Consider the following 22,154-nt stretch of genomic DNA (forward strand, 5'->3'; position numbering starts at 1 on the left):
ATATTTTATATCATGTGCATATGAATACAAAGATTACACATTTTAATGACTTTGTGCCCTGGGATATGGCAATAAATAAAGTAAACTAAGAACTTGGACAAAATATAATGTCAATGATAACTTAAACCACTTTTCTCATAGGAATAATATATAGAAGAGTAATTAATTATGTTTTTGCAACTGTGTAGCTATTATAAACCTTAAATTCTGAATAAAACATGGCCAAGCATTTCATTTACTTTGAGAAGTTTACTGATAATAGCAGTTCTTGACGCTTCTTGGCCTCTTTTTCCTTTCTAGTATCCATTTCTTCATCTGGTGGCAGAAAGTCTTCATAGGGAATTTCAATGTCCACTTCCCCTGGTAAGATAAATCTGGAAGACAAAATCAACAATGTAAACAATGAACAAAGGAAAAAAAAAGTGAACTGATATTTTAAGAGACATATTAAAACAGCATTTTGTGTATGTTTTGACTAAAAATCTGGATATTTATAAAAAAATATTGAATTTTTGTGTTACAAACAAGCAGGGATTCTTCCCAAGTCAACAAGAGACATCAACTCTTGTTTCCACTCCCTAAAACAAAACCAAACCAAACTGGTTAAGTTTCTAAATTCCATAGCCAGCAGTGGGATTGGCAGCAGCTCGACAGTATGCAATGGTAAGAGAGGACTGCACAAAGAAAGAACAGCCTCTGTCTACCACCAGAAACTGAACACTGAGGAGAATTGTCTCTAGTGTGTCTTGCTTCTGCTTGATCAATACAATTAAGACATGTAACAAAATACATTTATAGGGTTAATTGCAGCTTTGAAAAGCATCAAGAGAAGAAGAGTCTCCTAGTAAAATACTGACATCATAAATTCCCTCTGATGAAGAAATTACAGGGCTTATATTTGCAATGAACACTGTATTTTTTGTACATACAGAGGAAAATTTATAGGTATAGGTGGACATCTACAGAATAGTCTGAGTCAAAGCATGACCTACCTTTATGTCTTGCCAAAGCTTCTCAATATTTTCACTAGCAGTTGATAAGAAAAAATTTTTACCAAATCACTATAAAATACTTCATATACCATTCTTTAAAAAGAAAATAAAAAAATACTCTTCCCAAACCTGCCACCATCTTCTCCTTTTCCTATGGCCACAAGAGCCTCCAAGTCCGTGCCTTTCAAACCATACTGAAGCAGCTTCTTAGCAGCATCTGCATTTTCTGGAACTCTTTCCAAGCACTCATGAAGAACCCATGCACGTTTCTTGATTTTGCTCTGTCCAAGAACAAGAGCATAGACACCATGTTACATGGTCCAATCCAAAGCAATGGAACCAGAGATTATGTTTAAGTTTCCTGACATATTTCTTCCACTTAAGAAAATGTCAAGCTCCTCTGGTGACTGACAATGCAAACCAACAAAAGAGATGAGAGCACAATAAATACAATTCCTTCAGAGTATGTGTGGCAGAAAAGGGCACAGAAATACCAAATGATTTAGCAGAACTTCCACAAGAACTGGAACAGAAGTTATTTGCCTTTTCTAATTAACATCACTCCTTTTTACACTAAATAAAATGTGCTGGTTTGGGGGAAAAATATGTGTTTTATAAACCAAGTGTATATATAGTACAATAGCACTAGAATCATTTTCAACAGTATCTTCTTCATCTGCCAGTAAGATTCTGTGACAGAAAAAGCAGCAGAAGTACAAAACACATTTGCCTTAACTGCTGATCTTTGGTTGAAATTACAGATCACATAGAGAAAGGCTAAATTTTGACACTCAGTCAATATCTGACTTGAAAAAAAAAATAATTACATTTATCTTGATCTCTTGTAATATTTTAGCCTGGACTAACATACCTATCTATACTACTCTATATATATACTAATATACCTATATTATTAATACTATGTCAACTAGACTAATACTAAACTTTATATTCCTATTCTATACTAATAGTAGGTTTCTATTACTAATACTTTACCACAGCCATAAGGTTGTACAACTTCAACACCATTTTTCTGCTGACTTAGAAGTCTTTCTTCCAAGACAAAAATCTCCCATGTCAATTCTACTGAAAAGCTCAGTTACAGTTCACAGAGTTCTCTGTAAATTTTGTTACTCAAACTTTGTGATATAGCTACTGGTACCAACTTCACCTTCCCAATTTATTTTCTGTAATAACTGGAAGTTTAAACAGTTGATATTTCCAATTGTTATTCTCCATTTGCCAGGCAATAATCTACTGCTGCATGTGGGGGAAGAGATTACACACAGGAAGTGTGTTACTATTAACAGAAGTTAGAAGATATTCCAAAAGAAATTTCATTAACTGCCAAGGTTTCTAGATCAGGCCTTCAGTTAAATTGTTGTCTTACACATGACATGAAATAGAATTTGCAGGACAATTCTTCAAAATGCCACCAATTTACATTGCATAAATTAGAATACAATTAAGAATTCCATTTCTGTAAAGATAACACAGTCAGTCTGATAAGAAAGCCTAAAAAAAACCAAAAAAAAAATCACAAAACACAAACGCACCAAGTAGTCTTGAATTGAAGCAACATTAACAGCTGACTTCCTCCACTGTCTTTGGTACACAAGATCAGAATCAAGGCCATACGTTTGAGCTAAAGACAAAGCTTCCCCATATTCTTCATTATCAATCTAAAAAGCAAACATATTAAAACTGAAGTCATTTGATTTCCATACTGAACAATGAACTGTTCATTCTGTGAGTTTAAAGAGGCAGAGGGATAATTACTGAGTATGCATAAGCAGGCAGGAAAGAGACTGGTTCAAGATACAAGTAAGATTCAGACATAATGGACACCTCTAGAAAATCAGAGATTTTCCCTTCATATGAAAGGAAGACGTTATTTAGGTAACATCATATTAGCTATGCATCTTATTTAGTTTGACATCAGCATTCCCTGGGAACTACAGTAGTTACAGAGTGGGCTTGTTGACCAACAGAATAACTAGAATGGCTTAAGACAAAGCAGTCTGATCAAAAGCCCTAAAAACCAAGCACAATCTGTTTGGGAAGAATGAGTCAGAGGCCTAATCTGTACATATATCTGAAAAAACATGCAAAACATTCACAGAAGACTCTAAGTTAACCCACTACTGGGCCAACAAATTAAACTGATTTCATTCAATATATTTGCAGAGTGTTTCACTACATGCAAACACATGAGTACATGTTCAAGTCTAGCCAAGCCAATGATGCACAGTGTCTCCCAGGGAAAACATCATCTCATTTCAGTTATTATAATGCTAGTTTAAAAAAAAGGATCCCTTTGATCAGGTGACACAGCACACTGAGAGTTAAGAGACTGTCAGAAATATGTGCCTAAGTCCTTTTGTCAGAACAGCAGGAATTAAAAAGCTCCTTCTAAATAAAGGTGATTAAGAGAAATGTTATATTTCCATCTACACTTACTTTTCTCTGGTACAGTTCCTCTGGAGTTGTGGATCTTAAGCTGACAAGGCGAAAATTCTTTGTAATAGTACGCGGTCGTTTCCGTGGAGGAGCGAATCGTTCCATTTCTGTCACAAAGTACAGTCCTTGCTTTAGGTAGCTGAAGTATCTGTCCTTAGCAGAAGTTTCATCATCTGAGTCTGAGTCATCTTCTCCCTCATCTTCATCACCAGGCCTGCTGTCCAAGCGAAGTCTTTTTGGGACAAGTTTCACCTCACACTGCACAGAAAACATCAACAAGAAGCATCCACCTAGTACACCTAAACTACTTTAGTAAGAACTGAGTACATCTCCACTTCCAGGACTTCAAATGTCAGAATCAACATCCTTCCTGCCTCTCTCCTTTAAAACCTTTGTTTCTCAGTTTGCTTAACCTGTTCCACAAACTCTGACTGCACGCATCTTCTGGATCTGGGGCTTCATCCCTCAGCCACCAAAGTGAAGGCTTGTTAATAACCTGCCTTTACACTGCACCCCCTGCACCACTCAAGATGGGGCAGAACAGTGGAGACACCTTCCTATGCTCTTCTAGAGCTCACTGCAGCATAGAGGAGTGTTTTCAACTCTCAGCTATTCAAAGCAAGGTCTTCTGTTCAACACAATCTCAGACTATATCCTTAGGCTATAGTGTGCCAGTCACTGGCTGCATATATTATTTCCAGAATAACACAACTTTCCAAAAACATATGCTACCAAGATTTGGTGTGTACTGAGATTTTCTGATTCTAATGTTAAACTCTTGATTAAGATGTTTAAGATCTATTTCCATATAAGCTTTAGAAGAGAGTAATTTTCTCCATTTCAAAGAAAATTACTGATTAACCTTATTATATTCTACTCCCTTCTGGAATCCTACTAAAAATAAACAAAAAAATGTGGCTTTTATATGCAGATTTTACATGTCTCTGCCTTCATCTTCTTCCTCATGTCTAACTGAAATGTGTTCACACTTTCTTTATGAGCCATGTACTTCCAAGTGGAAGAGGTATGGCTGCAGTGTTCTTCAGCTGCACTGACATATAGGGCAAGGTTACTGTCAACACAAATCCTTTTCTATTGCAAGTTTGCTCTCATTGAGACTCAGCCTTCCAGGAGGCTTTGCTTCTACTCTCCACAAGTTATCTATTTATTTTATCAAGTTTTTCTTGGAACAGTTAAGCTGCAGCAAATTCAGAATCTCCCTGCAATGCCTATCTACAGAAAAGGAAGCAGAATCACTTTTCCTATTAGTAGTAGTATCTTCTATTTCAGCCCCCCTAACTTAGGATCACATATAAAAAATCAAATTGTTACACTGCATTCCAGAAGGACACCTGCTCGTGCACATTCCTCACCTCCAGACTTAGAAATCCTCCGTCGTGAGCCGAAGTGACCTGAGGAGAGCTCTCAAACCATTCACACGCCTTTCCCAGCAGGTTTCTTAATGTCTTGACTGATGACACAGTCAGTGCACCAGAGCAGCGAGCAAGGATGACAGAATTATCTGCCCACCAATTTACATCTATCAATGGGTAATAGGATTCTTTATCTAAAATAAAAAAGTGCCATATACAGAAATATAATGTTAAATCGCAGGTACGAACAGAAAAGACTTCCTTTATGAAGAAATACAGTCTAATCTAACAGATATTTACTGTCTATTTGCAACCCTGCTTCACTAAGTATATATTTTATATCAATTTTATATTTTAAATCAATGGTTTTACTAAATCATTTTTATATTAAATAAAGCTGTTAAAAACAAAAAAAATCACCTAATTACAAATATAAATTATTTGGAAAAAATTCAGCATAAACTGATTCACTTGCACAAAATGTGACAGATTTTTGATCTTTGATAAAGATCTACTTCATTACCTATCAAGCCATCTTCAACATGATAACAAACCTAATACTCATGAAAATCAGAAAAGGCTACACTTCTTTTGAAGACAAGCAAACATACCAACATATTTCAAAAGGACATTGTTAGGAATATCAAACTAAAAAAACAAATAAACAAAAAAGTCTCTAAGACTGAGGATGGAAGCTGTGGCATTTCTCGTCACTGTCTTGATTATGGTAACTGGGTGTTGGGATAAAATGCTCACCAGAGAGCAGGCTCATTTTGCTCCCCACACATCACTTTCCACTCCTCTCATGAAAACAACCTTTCCCCAACAGCTAAGAAACAGGTCAGATTATTCTTTTTAACAATGCTTAATCAGCAGCCTACCTACAAAGGTCAGGTGAATTAATCAAAAAACAGAATCACCAAGAAAAATTATGCAAAAAACAGGAATCTTAATAATATTTAATATTAGTTTAGTAATATATACACAATATAGATGTGTACAAGCAGCAGCAAATGGATCATGGAATAGCTATTCATCTCTGCACTCTTGAAACAGCCATAATAACCAGGGGCTAAGTGGCTGCACAGATTGGCCTGAAAACAATAGAGAGTGATGAGGTAAATCCAGTCAGAGGAAATTTGTTTTGGAATTGTTTTTAGAATTTTAAACTGATATGTTTAGATTACAGTAGGTTTCAAGATTTATTAGACATTCACTGGAAGATGAAATCCTATGCTAACTGAAATATCAACTTCTTTATGGCTATAAAAGCATTCCTGAGAGAATCTGAAAAAAAAAACCTATTATGACACTCATTTAGCTCTGCCATGCTACAAATTCAAATCATGCAATTTTGGCAACCTGAGTGAGGTTTAATTAAGCCATTTCAGTCTTCATATATTTGCATTACTATTTTTAACTACACAGTGATATAAAATAACGATCTAACTGTACTGCATACCTTTTATTTTCTTTCTTTTTTCACTAGAAAGTCTCCAGTCTGGGTTAAGCTCATCATAGCCTGGCTAAACAAAATAGAAAAAAAATTATATGCAAGTAAATCTTTGTAACACAGAATCTGTTTATTTACTCTGTTGCTGACCCACTCATTTTTCAAACTATAAATTCAAACTGTTGTAAAGGATAAACATACAACTGTTGCAGTTCCATTGTACCTTTCTACAGACAATTCAAAAAACAAAACAAAACCATAAGTCGTGGTCTGACTAGCTTTAAACAGTAATCATACTCTAAAGTTCTCTGAAATAGAGGTTCTCCAGCAATCAAAAGCCAAGTGTTTGCTTTTCATGTCTATACATAGGACTACAGGCACAAAAAATAATCTCCGAAGGAGTCTGTGTAGTGGTCTTGTGACAGTCTAGCACAGCTGTGTAAGTATTTTCCCCAGCTATTTTCAGAATCATAAAGCCCCTTTTTCAAGACTAGTGCAAGAAAAGTTAATAAAAGTATTATTAACTGATGCACTGCAAGGTTTAGAATTATGTTGCAGTGCTGTTGTTTGAAACCTGATTTAGCAGTGACAGAAACCCTGTCCCCGAGTGCAACGCAGTGGAAGCACAGGAAGCCAAAATAACTAAAGCACATGTGGGTCAAGCAGAAGGTGTTCTTTAGACTTCATTTTTCAGTAGGAAGAGGAGAGTATACTACTTAAAAGTAAATATGAGGCCACTCTTAGTTAATTTCACACATATTATGAAAATACACATTATACTTGGACACCAGTTTGACCTATAAAAAAAATTCTGAGAACAATCAAGCACTAAATATTCCTTTATATCACCCTCACTGAACTATAAAGTCCCAAATGCTCCTTCAGAATACATATTCATTATTGCTAAAAAGAAAGAAGTACAACTCATTGTAAACATCCTTGAGCAAAATTTGTCTAAAGTGTATATTATAAATATAGATAGATATGCATAAGATATGCATATATAGACACACAACACTTAGCCCAACACTAGAGCAGAATTTCTTTGAGGTTTTATTTGTTTGTTTTGGTTGCTGTTTAAAAATGCTTTTCTAAATAAGCTTGAAATTACATTTCGATCCCATTTGTTTACCCTGTTTGGAACTAATACTGGTTTATGTCTCATAGGTTTGGAACATAACACACAGTACTTCAAGTGAAAAGACTTTCTTTGTCTATTAGTCAAGAAATTAATGGGAGGAAGATCAGAACACTTCACATACCAGTGTGCATCGTTTCAGATTTTTCACTTTTCAGAATGTATTTTCTATTAAAACACAGTCTTATTTTTTTCTTTGAAAATTAATTAGCTTTAAATTCCCAGCATTTAAATTCATCCAAGTCACATAAAAGTTTGTCAGTGTCTGAGTAATTCTTAATCCAAGTTCCCCTACTTAGTTTTGCAAACAATTCCTGTAGAAAGCATTAAACTTAATAGCAAACTGATTAAGAAAATATTCTAGAGCATCATCTGGAACCAGGTATGTTAAATTTTGAAGGAGGAATAGAATACGTTAAGACATCCAGCAGAATTTGGTTTCAACCACTGAAACAAATTTACCCATGTCAGCCTGTTCTTCTGTAACAGCATTTCAGTCTAATGGTATAGTAGTCTAATTCTAACAGTGTTACCTGCTTGGCACCAAAATGCCTCATGAAAAATTCATTGTAATGTAATTGTTTCAGGTTTACAGTTTATGGGGATAACACAGAAAGATTATTATAAAAGCATAGGGCTCTTGACAAACATGGAGCTGACTGGGAAGTTAGCATGTAGCTAGCACACCCTTATCCAAACTCCTCTCATCTCCTACAAAAACACACTTTCAGAAGAGTAAGATATATACTTCAAGTTTTTAAACATACACATTCTTCTTACCTGAGCAGTTTGGTCCCATTCTCCTTGTTGTCTGAGAGATGGAATAGACCAGATTGTCAGTTTTCCTGAGAAATGAATAGCTGCCAAAAGAGCTCCATCAGGAGAAAGATTCATCTTGAAAACTCCATCCTGCCAAACATGACACCCAAGCAAATAAACAAACAAACGTTTATTTTTTCCCAAAATATTCCCAAATATTTTTTTTTCCTATTTTATATATTTTCCCAAAATATTCCTCCAAATATATTTTTTCCTATTTTAGGGAAACAAAAAAAATTGTACAATCTTCCACTCTGAAAAGTTAACAAGCCTTAAATTAAAAGCAAACAGAAAACCCCTTATTCTAAAAAGAAGAGGTAAAATATCAGTTGTGGCATGGAAGAGTAAAAACAACCTGCATCAAGGAAGAACATTACCTTAGCATGAACAAATCCTTAGGAATGTAAACTTCTGTATCACATTATTATATGGCAAATAAAACCTGGAAGTGCAGCATTCCTTAGAGAACACCCTGACAGCAATGTAGAGCCACTTGAACAGAAAACTGCACGGAAGGAAAATTCAGCAGCCTCACTTTCTACTATCCTGACTCCCTGGTCCACCCAAGGAAGACTATTACTAAACCACAGCTTAGTACAGCTTTCCTCCCTAGGAGCAGACTTCTGGGTGGCATTATTACAAATCAAATTCTTAAACTGAAGGAAAAAAAAAGGATACAAGAAATACAGAAATTAAGAAATCTAGGGGGATCACATTGTTCATTTCAGGACACTGAATCAGAACCCAAGAGCGTCTTAAGTGACAACAGACCAAGAAGTAACATAGGGAATATCAGATTAAGTCCATACAGATAAAGTAATTCAATATTTGCAAATTAAATTCATCAAGGCTACAAAAATTCTCCTGGATTAAGTTTTCCTTCAGCTCTGGATACCTTAAGAGGCAAAAATATACTTCTAACAAAATACCTTCTTAAGGATTCATGAAATCTTGCACATTTACAATTGGATCTCTACACTATTTCCACAAGACACTCTAATTGCACACTTAAATTTTAAAGTCAAATTTAGTGCCACTGGCAATGAATGACGATTTCTGAAAATACATTTTACATTTATTCACCCCTCTCCCAACAAAATTGTACGTTTTCAGAAACACCATTCAGTTTTAAAGTGTCTTGTTTTCCCCGAAAAACAGCAGGATGCAGATTCCCAAAAACTCCATTGTACATAAAATTCCATTTTGTTATTTCATTTAAAAAAAAATTTAATAAGGATTTGCAGTTAAAATTGTCTAACTTTGCAGCTAACCCATTTTTAAGCAAGCACCTCCCCTCTCAGAAAATACCCCAACATAAATGAAGCACAGAAAGCTTACCTGACGTCCATCAATTAAGAAGTTTTAATAACTTTTCTACAGAACATTACTGGTAGGTATTATTTGAAGATAAAAGTATTATTTTCAGGTCAGTGTGTTTGTTTGGACTCAGGGTTTTTTTTTTATTATCATTTTTATTTCTTAGGCTTTTTAAAGCTCTAGGTATGTTACAGAAGCAATGACAAGTAAGAAATCTGTTTACTGTTGCAGAGTGGTTTGCAGCTGTCGAGAGCACTCCTTAAATCCATGCCTAAAATCTGTTTTTAATTGAAAAGGAGAGCATTAAGGGTTTTTTTTAAACCCATTAAGAAATATTTATATTAGAAAAAATTAATATTCTCTGACTATATTCTTAGGTAGCTAGAGTACTGCACTTTCAACTGTAGTTTGTCCAGGAATTGTACATGGCTTCTAATGGAAATGCTCTCTTTACAAGTAAATCTGCATGCACAAAGGACAAAGAACAAGACTGTTAAAGGACCTAGAAAGACAGAGCTAAAATATGTAAGCCATTCAGATAACTGAAGAGTGAACTGAACATTACAGATCTTGAAAGGAGGTAAATGTTTACTCAGCTGTTGGTAATAATTCGCTGGCTGTGAGACTTACATATTGGGTGGCCATTTACACACTCAAATTTATAACCCAAGCCTTGTTATCTATAAAAATTAATCAGTCCTTTGCCAAAGCAGGCAATGCTGCCTCCATAAACAGCTTGCCAGCAAAACAAAATGTTGAGAAACTCAGCAGGCTGGCACTACACATTTTTTAAGTTTCACTTAACACTTAGAATAAAATCCCAGTATAGCCAGTTCTACTATACAAGTCCTTTATCTGCTGTGTCTGTCATATTTTAACCCTGGCATTAATTTCACACGAAGAATACAAACTATACCTTACATATTTAAGCCATGATCATTGAAAAGTGATCAAACATTCAAGGATGAATCAAGTTTCCACATTTCTTCATTAATTTAGTACTAGCAAGTACGATGAAGCTGAAGTTTAATATAGCTACATGCAGTAGTTATATATAGTTGCTTTTTTCAGCAAAAAAAGCTTAAGTAAGCTTTACCTTTAGCATTTTCAGTAAAGGAAATAAAATCTCCCTGTTCCACCCTTAAGAAAGACTCAGAAAGATTTGTTTTCTCTTTCCAATCAAACCAGCAACTTCTTTTAACCAGTCACCCAAAACATCCCAAAAATCTATTAAGGTCATTTCCAACTCAGATCAGGCATTTTTTTCTCTCAGGAGGACACAGAGTGAAGGTGGTAGACAGATTCTTTACTGTTCTTTCTTTGTAAAGCAAAAGAAGGGAAAACAAACTTTTTTACAAGATGGAGAAGTGGGATAGAAAAAGGAATCAAACCAAGGCTACACAGGATGAACAGATAAGATTAGAAAAGGAGGTCAGTACTGCATGGGAAGTTCCTAAGGCATGTAGAAGAAAGCTGTAAGCACTGTACAACACTTTAGAAATGCAGAAAGCACACACCTACACCTCAGCACGATGTTCAAGATTTAACATTCATTCAGGGCAGAGGAGAAAACAAGCTCCATACCCAGAGTTTTTTAAGAATAAGTTGATTCTGATCATCAGTTTCATTAGGTTCACATCCATCCCTGGATGGGATGACCTGTAATAAATTACTGAAGCTACTTAGCAAAATGTTTCCATACAATCTCAGACTGTAAAAATAAAGTCCTTGTGTCTGTCCTATTTGAGCCATGAATAAATAGTTTGAATCCATCCATTTTTTCTTCCCCACATGGCATGAAAACTGTGGGTTGATGATTTTTTGTTGTTTTCTAGTGGGATAGGTGTAGTGCAGAAAGCTGTATTTTGTTCTCATTCTTTATCTCCTGGGTATATATTTGAGAAACATCACCACAATCTACATTCTTCTTGTAGAATATATAACACATCCAACATGATCTAATTATCACATTCATAAACAAATAATTAGGTGGCTTCTTATACCTTCTCTTTTGAATAAGGGTTTACATTTAATACTTAACTTTGCATCTCTAGACCTGTTCCTGAAACCCAGTGATTCGAGCTTCAATAAATGAACTAACTGGATCTTTAACAAAGTCAAATAAGTGGCAAGCTACTCCACTTAATGCTAAAGCTTTTCAATTCATTTAATAGAATGTTAATTCCTAAGTTGCATAAATTAAAACCTACTTTCAGTCAGTCTCTCAGTAGTCATTAATGGACAGTTATGTTAGTAAAATACATTGCTGAGGTAGACCTAGATCTTAATACCTGTTCTGTTCCTCGCTTGCTGTAAAATCTTAAATTCATAATCCTTAATAATCCTCTTCTCTGTGCCTGTAAGAACAGAAACAAATCACACAATGAAAAACAAACAATCTCATACACTGTTTCATGCACCAAAAATTAAGTAATAATTAAAACATTTAAACAACTCTGAAAGATTCTTTAAAGGCTCTGCAGAAAGACCTTGACAAAACAGAGATGGGCAATCACCAACCATACGAAGTTTAACAAGGCCAAGTGACAAACTGTGTATCTGGGGCAACCCTGGCTGTGTGCACAGAGTGGGGAATGAGAGCAGCACTGGGAAAAGGGACTTGTGAGTTGAATGAGTCAGCAGTGCTACAATACATGAAAGAGATTAAGCCATTAGAGTGTCCAAAGAAGGCCATGAGGATGGTGAAGGGCCTTGAAGGAAGGAGCTGAGGTCATTTGGCCTGTTCAGCCTGTAGAGTGAGGAGAGACCTCACTGCAGTTACAACTTCATCATGAGAGGGAAAGGAGGGGCAGACACTGATTTCTGCTGAGTGGTGACCATGGACAGGACCCAAGGGAATGGCCTGAAGTTGAACCAGGGTGGGGTTTAGGCTGGATATCTGGAAAAAGCTTCTTCACCCAGGGGGTGATTGGGCACTGGAACAGGCAGGACAGTACTCTTGGGCACATGATGTGACTCAGCGTGTCTTGTGCAGTGCCAGGAGTTGGAGTCAATACTTTTTGTAGGTCTCCTCCAACTGTGGCATATTCTATGATGTTACTATTTTTAAACTTCAATAAGACTGCCTACTTTAAAATAATGGAAACATAATAAAATCCTGTTTGTATAATTCTGTCCACTTCAGTGGGTATATAACATGTCACTACTCATTTGCAATTAAATTAACAACTTACTTGAAATACTAAGCAACGCCTATATAAGAGTAAACACTGGAATTTATCCTGGTATATTGTAAATTGATTTCAGTATAACAAGTTGTTACCAAATCAAACATTTACTTCTAATAGAAGCAAAACAAATAAGAGACAGAATGAAACTGAAACATTTATTTCAGGTGTGCTGCCTTTTGTTCTGAAGTAATAGAAGAACAAACTGATTTTTTTCCAACAAAGATAGGTAACGTATCCCAATGTACAACCGAGAGAAAAGAATTATTGTAGCTTGGAAATTTACAGATTTCTTTCTTCTTGTTTTTGGTTTTAAAACCACAAGTGACAATTAAGAACTTAAAGTTCAAATTATACTACAGAAAAAGCAAAAACAGTCAGATGCTGTGGGAAAAAGAACTGTTTAGATATACAGATCATAGCTTAAAAAATAGCAAAACATCACACTAAATTCATCTTTCATAAAGAGATACTTATTGAGCTTCCAGTGACAATATTCATCCAGTAAAATGAGGACACATACTTACTGTTCTAACATCATCTTCGTAACTAGTGACCTGTTTGTAATGGGGAGAGCCTGACAGAATTCTCCAAGCAGATATCCCACAACCAGCTGCTTTAGATACTCCATCTTCATCTGTTTCACAGCCTCCTACAAGTAGAAGTCTGTAAAATATATAAAGATATATTATGATTTCACATACTGACACACTTTTTTTTGATTTTCCTAAGTCTATAGCAGTTTGCTTAGAGTAACAAAAGGCTAAATATACCAAGACACTTAACAGTCACAAGAAACTCCATGAATAAATACCCTGAAATCCAAAAACTACTTCAATATTATTCAAGTAACATTTGTTATTAGTAGCATGTATACCTATTCATTTTCATCTCTAGCTTTCAAGGTAACTCACAATTCCCAACATCTAAAAAAAATAAGTCTGGCCACAAGTGTGTGTTTCCCCCTTACTTCCAAAAATGATAAATTACCACTTAAGCATATGACAAGGTTTCATCATTCTGCTTAAGCATTAGATTTCCATTTTTTCAGATGTGGTACAAAAGCTACTTCTCTTTCACTGAAGGACTGAACATCTTAAGGTTTGTCAATTCTATTTTCTAAAGCCACAATTATACATGTGCATGTAATAATTTCGCTACACACCACAGGTGGCATTTTAAGAACTTTTAGGCAAACCTTATAATTATTGCTGATGACCACTAAACTGTATCAAAGTATTTGCCCTTGAAGCCCTTTCACCTTATTAACAAGCACTTCTAAATTTAACTGATGACTACTTTGATGAAAACTTGGAGAATAATGTCTACATTTGTTTGCTAGCATCATTATAATCAATCATCCCTCAAAAGGTAAAGTATCTACCAAAAGGCACAACTGTAGGAGCTCAAAGCTCTACCCATTATCCCTTTCCAAAGGCTGCACCATTCCCTAAGTGCTCTGCCCCCAGTAGCAGCTGCCATTCACACAGCACAGCTCTGGCTGCAGGGAATGCCAAAACTATAAATGCAAAAGTCAAAGAAAGAATAAAGGGAAAAAAAATTCCTTCCACATTTAATCTTTTTTAAGACATCAATAAAACTTATTTAGTATTGCCACGTCTCCTGCTAGTCACAAATGTACAGCTGGATGATTTTGTACCATGGATGAATGAGAGAATTGCATCATCAGGCTGGAAAAGAACCTCTGAGATCATCAAGTCCAACCTATGACCATACACTACCATGTCAACTAGACCAGATCAAGGGATGGTGACCGTACCACTTCCCTGGGCAGCCCAATCTAAAGCCTAATCACTCTTAATGTGAAGAAGTTCCTCCTGATGTCCAACCTAAAATTCCCCTGGCACAGCTTAAGCGTCATCTTCTACGTCCTCCTGGCTCCTTGGGAGAGGAGACTGACCCCCACCTGGCTACAACCATCTTTAAGGTGGTTGTAGAAAGTGGTAAAATCCCTCTTGAGAGTGATGCTTAAAGTTCTTAAGAGTTTTGGCTATTCTGTGGTGTAAAGAATAGCCTAAGGCAGTAAAACTGAAGTCACTTTTACCAAAACCTGGAGGACATGATCATGAAGCAAGCAGCCTAACTTTTTTTTCTCGCAGAGGTGCTCTACACAGAGCACAGCCAGCATGCACCAGTTTGTGCAGCTGTTTCCAGGCTTCATTTCTATATCCTTAAACATCTACATACTTCTGGGACCATCTGAGGACTCCTGAGAATACCAGAGAACTCCTGGGAAGCCTTTGAGGCACTTCACAATGCCTGTCACTGCCAGGAAGAGCTAATTAGCAAGTTCTGGAAGCTTTGAGCTAGGTTTGCCAGCTGTTCCTAATCAAAGGGTGCTTTGAGATTTTGTTCCAGTTGGACACCTGATTAATGGGCCAGGAACCCTTTCAACAAGTCCTAGAAAAAGACCTGTGTAAATGCCTGGCCTAGAGTGCAGCATTCTTCAGAAGATGATGACCAGAAGCTGTCTCTGTATGTCCTAAACAATCACAGTGATGTGCTGCCAGGCTCAGTCTCCAGCACCTTAGAGACCTTGACACAGATGTGCAGGTCTTGGACTGCAGTGACATGGCTCCAAGCAACCTGCTCCAACTGACCCTGAGGTAAAAGGGAAAGGACTGGATGATCTCCAAGAGTTCCTCCAGTCTCAAACAGGCTGCTCTTGCAGTACCTCAATTGCACACCACTCCACAGGTTTGTACAAAGTTGAATTGAAGATAACCAGTGTAACGCTGGTCTCAAGAACAAGCTCAGCTGAGGCATCCAAGCAAAACTCCACATGCTCTTCCTTACTTAGCAATTTTGATACAAAAAAAATTAAATAAATCTAAAACCCTTTAACTCCTTCATCGCAAGCCCTTCATTGCAAACTTTAGCCTTTAATATCAAATATTTTCTATAGCAATTGCAGATAACCCAGAAATAAGACATTCAGCTCCAGATTAAGATACCAAAACAAAAGCAGCTGTTGAACTTTGGATCTGAGTTTACAAAAATCTCACACTGAAGCAAACAATTAAATTTCGTTAACTAAAATGCACCATAAATTCTATCCCAGATGACAGTGGGATCATGTGAGAACACCAACATTAGGTATTTAAATTAAGGTATATATATATAATACTTCTCTAAAACAGTAAAAGGCATTATTAGATTTTTTCCCAAAGCTACTGCTTCAAGTTTTCCTACAGATTCAGAAACATTCCCTATTGACATATTCTCTTTGCAATTATCATACATCTAGTTGAAAAAATTAAGTAAATTAAGTTCTTAACTGCTATTTTATTGCACTATAATGGGCAAATTCATAGTAATACAGTAATGCAGTAAGTCAAGCCTTACAAGCAGTGAAGGGACATAATTTCATCATCTGAGATTAAATGAAATGCAAGAAAGCACAAAATGACAAAGTTTAACTCGTGTTATGTGATCACAGTTCACGTTACTGAAAATTAAAAGTTCAGCGTGTATCAATCATTTTCTTTAATGCACAGCTTTGAAGTAGTTGAGTTCAAGCCCTTCTAGGATTTTTTCAGGTAACAAGGAAATTTCAGCAAGAGACTCTACATATAAATTTAGATTTCTCCAATTCCAAATTTACAAGCTTTCTACCACAGACTCAATTCAAAACAAGAAAACTTTCCTCCAACAGGGGCAAAACACTGGTTCTTTTGTTTTCCATCCAATTTTGTTTCTTTCACATGTCAATTTTTATACTTTCAACTTTTCAACCTTTCAGCTTTACTAAGCCACTCAACTAGCTGCACATAGCAGGAAATACAACCACCATTAACCCTGGTCTGATCAAAGGAAGCAATGAGTTGGTTCTGTTGTCTGGTCATGTAGTGCTACCAAAGCTCCATAACCCACAACTATTACCTAAAAACTGTAAATTTAGTATACTGAGTATTAATTATGTGAAATCACTAAATATTAATTAGGTGGAAAGAAAAAGCCATACACAAAATTAATCTCTCAAAATAAACTATAAGAACATTATATCTCATTAATAATAATTTTTTTCCTAAGATAGATATGACAGCTTACTTAACACTGAAGAATGAGAACAAGTTCTTTCAACATTGAGTTTCTTCTGGTATTCTACAGCCAAGCCTAATTTCTATTTAAAACAATACAGTGATATAACACTGGAAGATTCAATCCTAGCAAATCTAATTGAAGAAAAATATCTAGAACAAAGTTTAGTTCCTACAATTGAAGGGAGAGAGAATCAGAGTTGCTGAGTTTAATCTTGCAACGAATTGATATTAAAAAAGAAGACACATTTTTATGGTAAATAATAGGCTAACCAGGACCTATTCCAACTACACTGGGTTCTAGAGCAGGCAGGCAGTCATTTCAAGTCCCGTTTCTGTACCAAACAGGTTATTGATAAAGAAAACACATCACAAGACAACTTCAAATACCAAAGCCTGTCAGGTCCAGTCATAACAGTATGGAAAATGGGCTGGCCAACAAGTCCAGCAATCAACTCCAGATAGAGAGGGAAAAAAAAACCAAAAAAAACCCAAAAAAAAACACACAAAACCAAACACCCAACACCTAAACTTATACTTCAGCCTTTACCCCTCTTTCATCACATTCAGAAGCTTCTTTTAAAGCTATTCCTGACATTCTAAAATATGCATGGTGCTTACACAAGGTACACAAACACAAAAGGACATAATTTTACCAATGGAATAGTGAAAGTCAAGTGAGATGAACTTCATAGCACCTCTTTTATAGTAGAAAGAGACATGACTTGTTATTACTGATGCAATTTTAGGATAGATTTTTCTCCCCCTCCCTATCCCACTCACTTCAATGTTTATTTTGCCATGTTTTGTTCATCACTTACATTCCAAAGCCAGACAGCTTACACTGTAAACCACAAACAGAATGCTTACCTGTGACCAGGATGATAAATGACAGTTGTTATCCCATGGGTGTAGTGGCTACTAAAACTGAAACTATGACTTTCTTGAAAGCTTTGATTTGTTCCAACACTAAGTATGCAGGGGAAAAAAAAATATATGCATTAGTTCAGATTTATTTTCTTTAAAGAGTAGAAAGAATTCCTTTGAAGTTCACTGTGCCTTCTCAAAGCAAGTCAAAATTTATTCTTACCTTACCAGGTAACTTCTCAGTTCTCCACGATAATTAACAACAAGGAGTTCAGCTGACCACTGGGCACTTGCTTTGTATTCCAGAAAGATCAAACCAGCAATAGCGTAACTCAGATCACCTGGAAAACTTGCTGTCTTTACCCAAAAATGGAGGCAGGCATTGGGAGAGAAAGGGGATTTTACAAAAATGTCTTTGTTACTGAAAGAACTAGAAAGTTATCATCATTTGTATTAAAAATTAAATACATTTTCTTTTATCTTGATTTTAAAGAAATATTTTTACTATAAAGTTTGCAAAGACAATCTATTGAGGAAATACACTCGAGCCACCTTCACAGACCTGTTCAATACACCCTCTGAACACATAAAATAGAAAATATAATATGTGTGGCCTGTCAACAGCAATAATCTAATACTGTACCAAGCAAAGTAAGCAATATTTATTGATTTTAAATTTGACTCTGCATATAAAATGCAGATTTATAATCTATTACTACAAATTGTGGTGATTCCATAGTTTCATTATCTGATGCACCTACAGATCTACCACAATTCCAAAATAGATGTAAAATGTTTGTGCTGTTTTAAGGGCTGCACATGACTTTTGTTAATTGTATGATGGATGTATTACACTGGAACTTTTTATGGTCCATTTCTGCACAGTATTCATTTATAACAAGCCATGATTTGAAAAAGGTCAAAGAGTGGAAATTATGCATGATCCTTAAAAAAAAGTTCTACTATATTTGTATTTAACCCAAGAGAGCACATACCGGTGAAATGACCAAAAGCTCACTACCCATCAGGTCAAACACTCTGACTGTTCCACTGCTTTCAGCATAAGCAAGTAATGTACAATCATGACTCCATGCCACTCTCCTCCACTGAGGGTTAGGATCCTTTGGCACTATGAAAAACAAATAAAATTGTTGATAAAAGCAAAAAATAAATATAATCCTTTAAATAGAACAAAAAGGCAATTGCATGAAAAAAAAAAAAATTGCAGGGGGCCCTACCAGCATAACAAGCATATCTCAGAGGAGGGTAAAAAAGAAAAACCCCATATTGTCTCCCAGAGGCATTAATTCTAACTATCAGATTCAGGTTTCATGTATTAATCATCAAGGAGAGAAGTGGCAGAGGGAGAGTAACAGAGCTAGTCACAAAGCAAAACTATTAGGAGATTCTTTCCAATGATTTTAACAGATTATATCACTATTGTTAAAGTAAACCAACACCACCATTTAGCAATGTATGAATAACAAACAATGATGACACTAAGTAATGATGAAGAGGTTGCCATACCTTGACATTTTCCAACTATGGATACAAAGTCATCCTTTGCAGACCTGCAAAAAAAAGATTCATATGAATTTAGATATGAAAAATCCCATTATTCAATTTTCTGCAATAGAACACTAGAAAAATATTCCAAGTGCACAATTCAAAGGCCTGCATGCCTCTACTTGTTCAAAAAAGCAGATAGTACCTTTCACCCTTAGGCAGCTACAGTAACTAAAATAGTATTTTAGAGGCTCTCCTCCAACTGTATAAATAGCAACATCCCTCATTTATTTGTAATGCCGTACGAAATAGGACAGCATCATTTTAGTGCTTCATATAACTTTAGGAAAAAAAAAAACCTAGTCAGTATTCTCTAGGTTACAATTTTAGAAACAATGCAAGAATATAGTTACATTAATACAGTTGAAACACAAGATTTATTTTATAGTCTTTAAGCTGACGTTTATGGTGCTCACACCACTTTTGATTGAACAATTTTCATACACTTGCTTCTTTTACATATAAATGGAAGGTCTGACCTTCTAGCAAATGGATTTTTGTGAAGCAAGTAAACACACTCAATCAAGATCTGTTCTACAGCTAAATGTGCTCTTGAACTGGTAAAGGAGAGCTTGCTGTTAAGAGAGCACAAGAAAAGGGAAAGCATCAGTCTCTACGGCAATCCACACCACTTGTAAAATAAGGTGAAGTATTATACATGCCAGCTACTCCACAGAGAAGAACACTAGATATCAGCTCCTTGTCCCATTTATTAGGGGAGAATTTCTAGAGGGGGCAGAAAGGCAAAGTTTAGAAAGACTGTAATTTGTGCTGAGTATTTTTTAGGATCTTGATTGTTTTTCTTTTGCATCTTGAAAACAAAGAGAGAGATACAGATATATAAACACGTCTATTATAATTGGGGGAGGGCGGGTCAAGGACGGTTTATGTTGGTTTTGGTTTTTTTTTTAAAAGGGGGATTGCTGAGAACTAAAAAGAAACAGAAGGCTTCTGCTTTTATGATCATTCTATGGATAAATTTCACAATATTTAACATTGCAAAACAAACAAAAAAAAAATATTTAAACATATTGCTAGCAAATGACCAGAGACACTTTCTCAGAACTCCACAGCTGAAGTAAAAGATAATGCCAGGTTACCTGATTTCTACACATTGGTCTTGAACAACTGCCAACAATTTACCATTGCTGAAAGAAAACACAGATGTGAAAGTTCATGTAAAGTCCACTCCTTACAGAACGTGCATCAGAGTCCTAGGTGCTTTTCTCCATGGTTAGATATAAATTGCCTCATTCACAAATATTAAAAAATATATAAAATGGGAAACATCAGTTTTTATTAAAAATAAAATATCCATGCTATGATATTCATTTCACAGAAAACTATCTGCCACTCTTTTCCAGCAGCACCAAGAAAACATAATGTTTAAAATCCCACTGCATGGGAAGTCAGAGACAGATGTTGATTACAGGTACTTTTAAACAGCAATGTGCAAAACTATGTATTGTTTTATCTGGTATAAACAACTATCATAACTCAGTAAGTAATGTGTCTTTGCATACAACAAACTAAAACCTCCCCTACTACCTTCATGTAATCATGTCACTGAACCTTTTTTTTTTGTGCATATTTGCACTTACTTTTAAAAGCCACTAATCTCACTGAAGTTGCCAAAATTCCTCCTGAACAGCCCTGGAATTCCCACTTCTCTGTGTATGCAACAGCAGACAAGTCTTGAGGGTATGCATTCACTTTACACAAATATAAATTGCTTCTTTTAAAATTATATATCCTGCCAAGTCGTAAGTCTTTAATGAACCACATTCAGGACTTGAATTTGAAAATGATTGCCCTGCAAGCCACTTTGCCTCAAAAGCTAGACAGACATTCAGCCCTGAGTGAGAGGTGAACTAACTGAAGGGAAGCAGGTGGAAGCCCCTAGGTAGCACACTGAGGCCACCTGTGACAGCCCAGAGTATTTCTCTTGGCCAGAAAGAATAACACATCTTTAGCACAATACCAACTCAGCACAGCTATCAGTGAGGATGGTGGGGGGAAGCAGAGGAAGCATTAATACATTCACTCCTGTCAGAAATGGCAAAGCATGGGAGCTGGTTACCTTGCGAGTACGAGGTGCCAGTTGATCTGCTTACTAACCAGACGAACCAGTCCAGCAGGCAGAGAAAACTTTGCAGGGCTGAAATACCAAATCCATTAGGCTGAATCAGAACACACAGTGAACAAATGCAGTACCTGATATACACATGCCAGACAACTCAGCTTCAAGGCAACCATCAATTACCTGAGAGGGCTTGTGACTGAACATGAATCAACACTGCACCCTGCCAACGACAAAGGCGAACAACAGCCTTATTTTTACTAACAGAACGAAACTGCATATTAAGGGAACTGATAATTTATTTATCACTCTTTATATGCTGGTCACCAGCCAGTTTTGGGACACCCATTAAAACCAGAACACCAGTAAACAGGGTGGGTACCAAGATGATCAGGGGACTGAATGACTTGCCCTACAATGAATCAGATACAGTGGGAATTGTACTTGTTTAGCCTGAAGAAGGGAAGGTTTCAGGATAACAAAACAGCACCATTCTGACTGATACCTAGGAGATTACCAGGAAGATGGGAGCAACAGAGGTGCATGGCAGAAACACAAGAAACTATGATCAAAGCCTTTGGAATACTTAGGAATGCTGGGGTAACAGTTGGACTCAATGACTGTAAAGGTTCTTTCCAACCTAAATGTATCTGTAATTCCAAAACCGAGGAGGGTCCAAGCTGACATTAAGAGATTTTTTCACCATGAAGGCAGTCAGGCACTTGAACAGGCTGACCAGAGAGTCTGGGTTCTCCATCCTTTAATCTTTCCAAGACCTAGCTGGACAGAGCCGCAAGGAACCAGCTGGAATTCAGATTTCTGCTTTTAGTGGGACTTTAA

General features: G+C 36.2%; 1 protein-coding gene across 1 annotated transcript in view; it reads right to left on the bottom strand.

Annotated features, from left to right (window-relative positions):
- Window positions 1-22,154, bottom strand: part of NBAS (NBAS subunit of NRZ tethering complex) — a 161,769-nt gene that overhangs the window by 133,405 nt on the left and 6,210 nt on the right. The window contains exons 4-18 of the mRNA XM_015621281.1: window positions 21,315-21,392; window positions 20,335-20,382; window positions 19,196-19,239; window positions 18,664-18,797; window positions 17,892-18,025; window positions 17,672-17,770; window positions 13,268-13,406; window positions 11,844-11,909; window positions 8,197-8,325; window positions 6,288-6,351; window positions 4,826-5,019; window positions 3,453-3,710; window positions 2,549-2,674; window positions 1,122-1,273; window positions 240-374 (exon numbers count right to left, since the gene is read on the bottom strand). Of these exons, the coding sequence (XP_015476767.1) occupies window positions 240-374; window positions 1,122-1,273; window positions 2,549-2,674; window positions 3,453-3,710; window positions 4,826-5,019; window positions 6,288-6,351; window positions 8,197-8,325; window positions 11,844-11,909; window positions 13,268-13,406; window positions 17,672-17,770; window positions 17,892-18,025; window positions 18,664-18,797; window positions 19,196-19,239; window positions 20,335-20,382; window positions 21,315-21,392 (1,800 nt within the window). The remainder of the gene's footprint in view (window positions 1-239; window positions 375-1,121; window positions 1,274-2,548; window positions 2,675-3,452; window positions 3,711-4,825; window positions 5,020-6,287; window positions 6,352-8,196; window positions 8,326-11,843; window positions 11,910-13,267; window positions 13,407-17,671; window positions 17,771-17,891; window positions 18,026-18,663; window positions 18,798-19,195; window positions 19,240-20,334; window positions 20,383-21,314; window positions 21,393-22,154) is intronic.

Source organism: Parus major, chromosome 3 (assembly GCF_001522545.3).
Source record: "Parus major isolate Abel chromosome 3, Parus_major1.1, whole genome shotgun sequence".
NCBI classification, from domain to species: Eukaryota; Metazoa; Chordata; class Aves; order Passeriformes; family Paridae; genus Parus; species Parus major.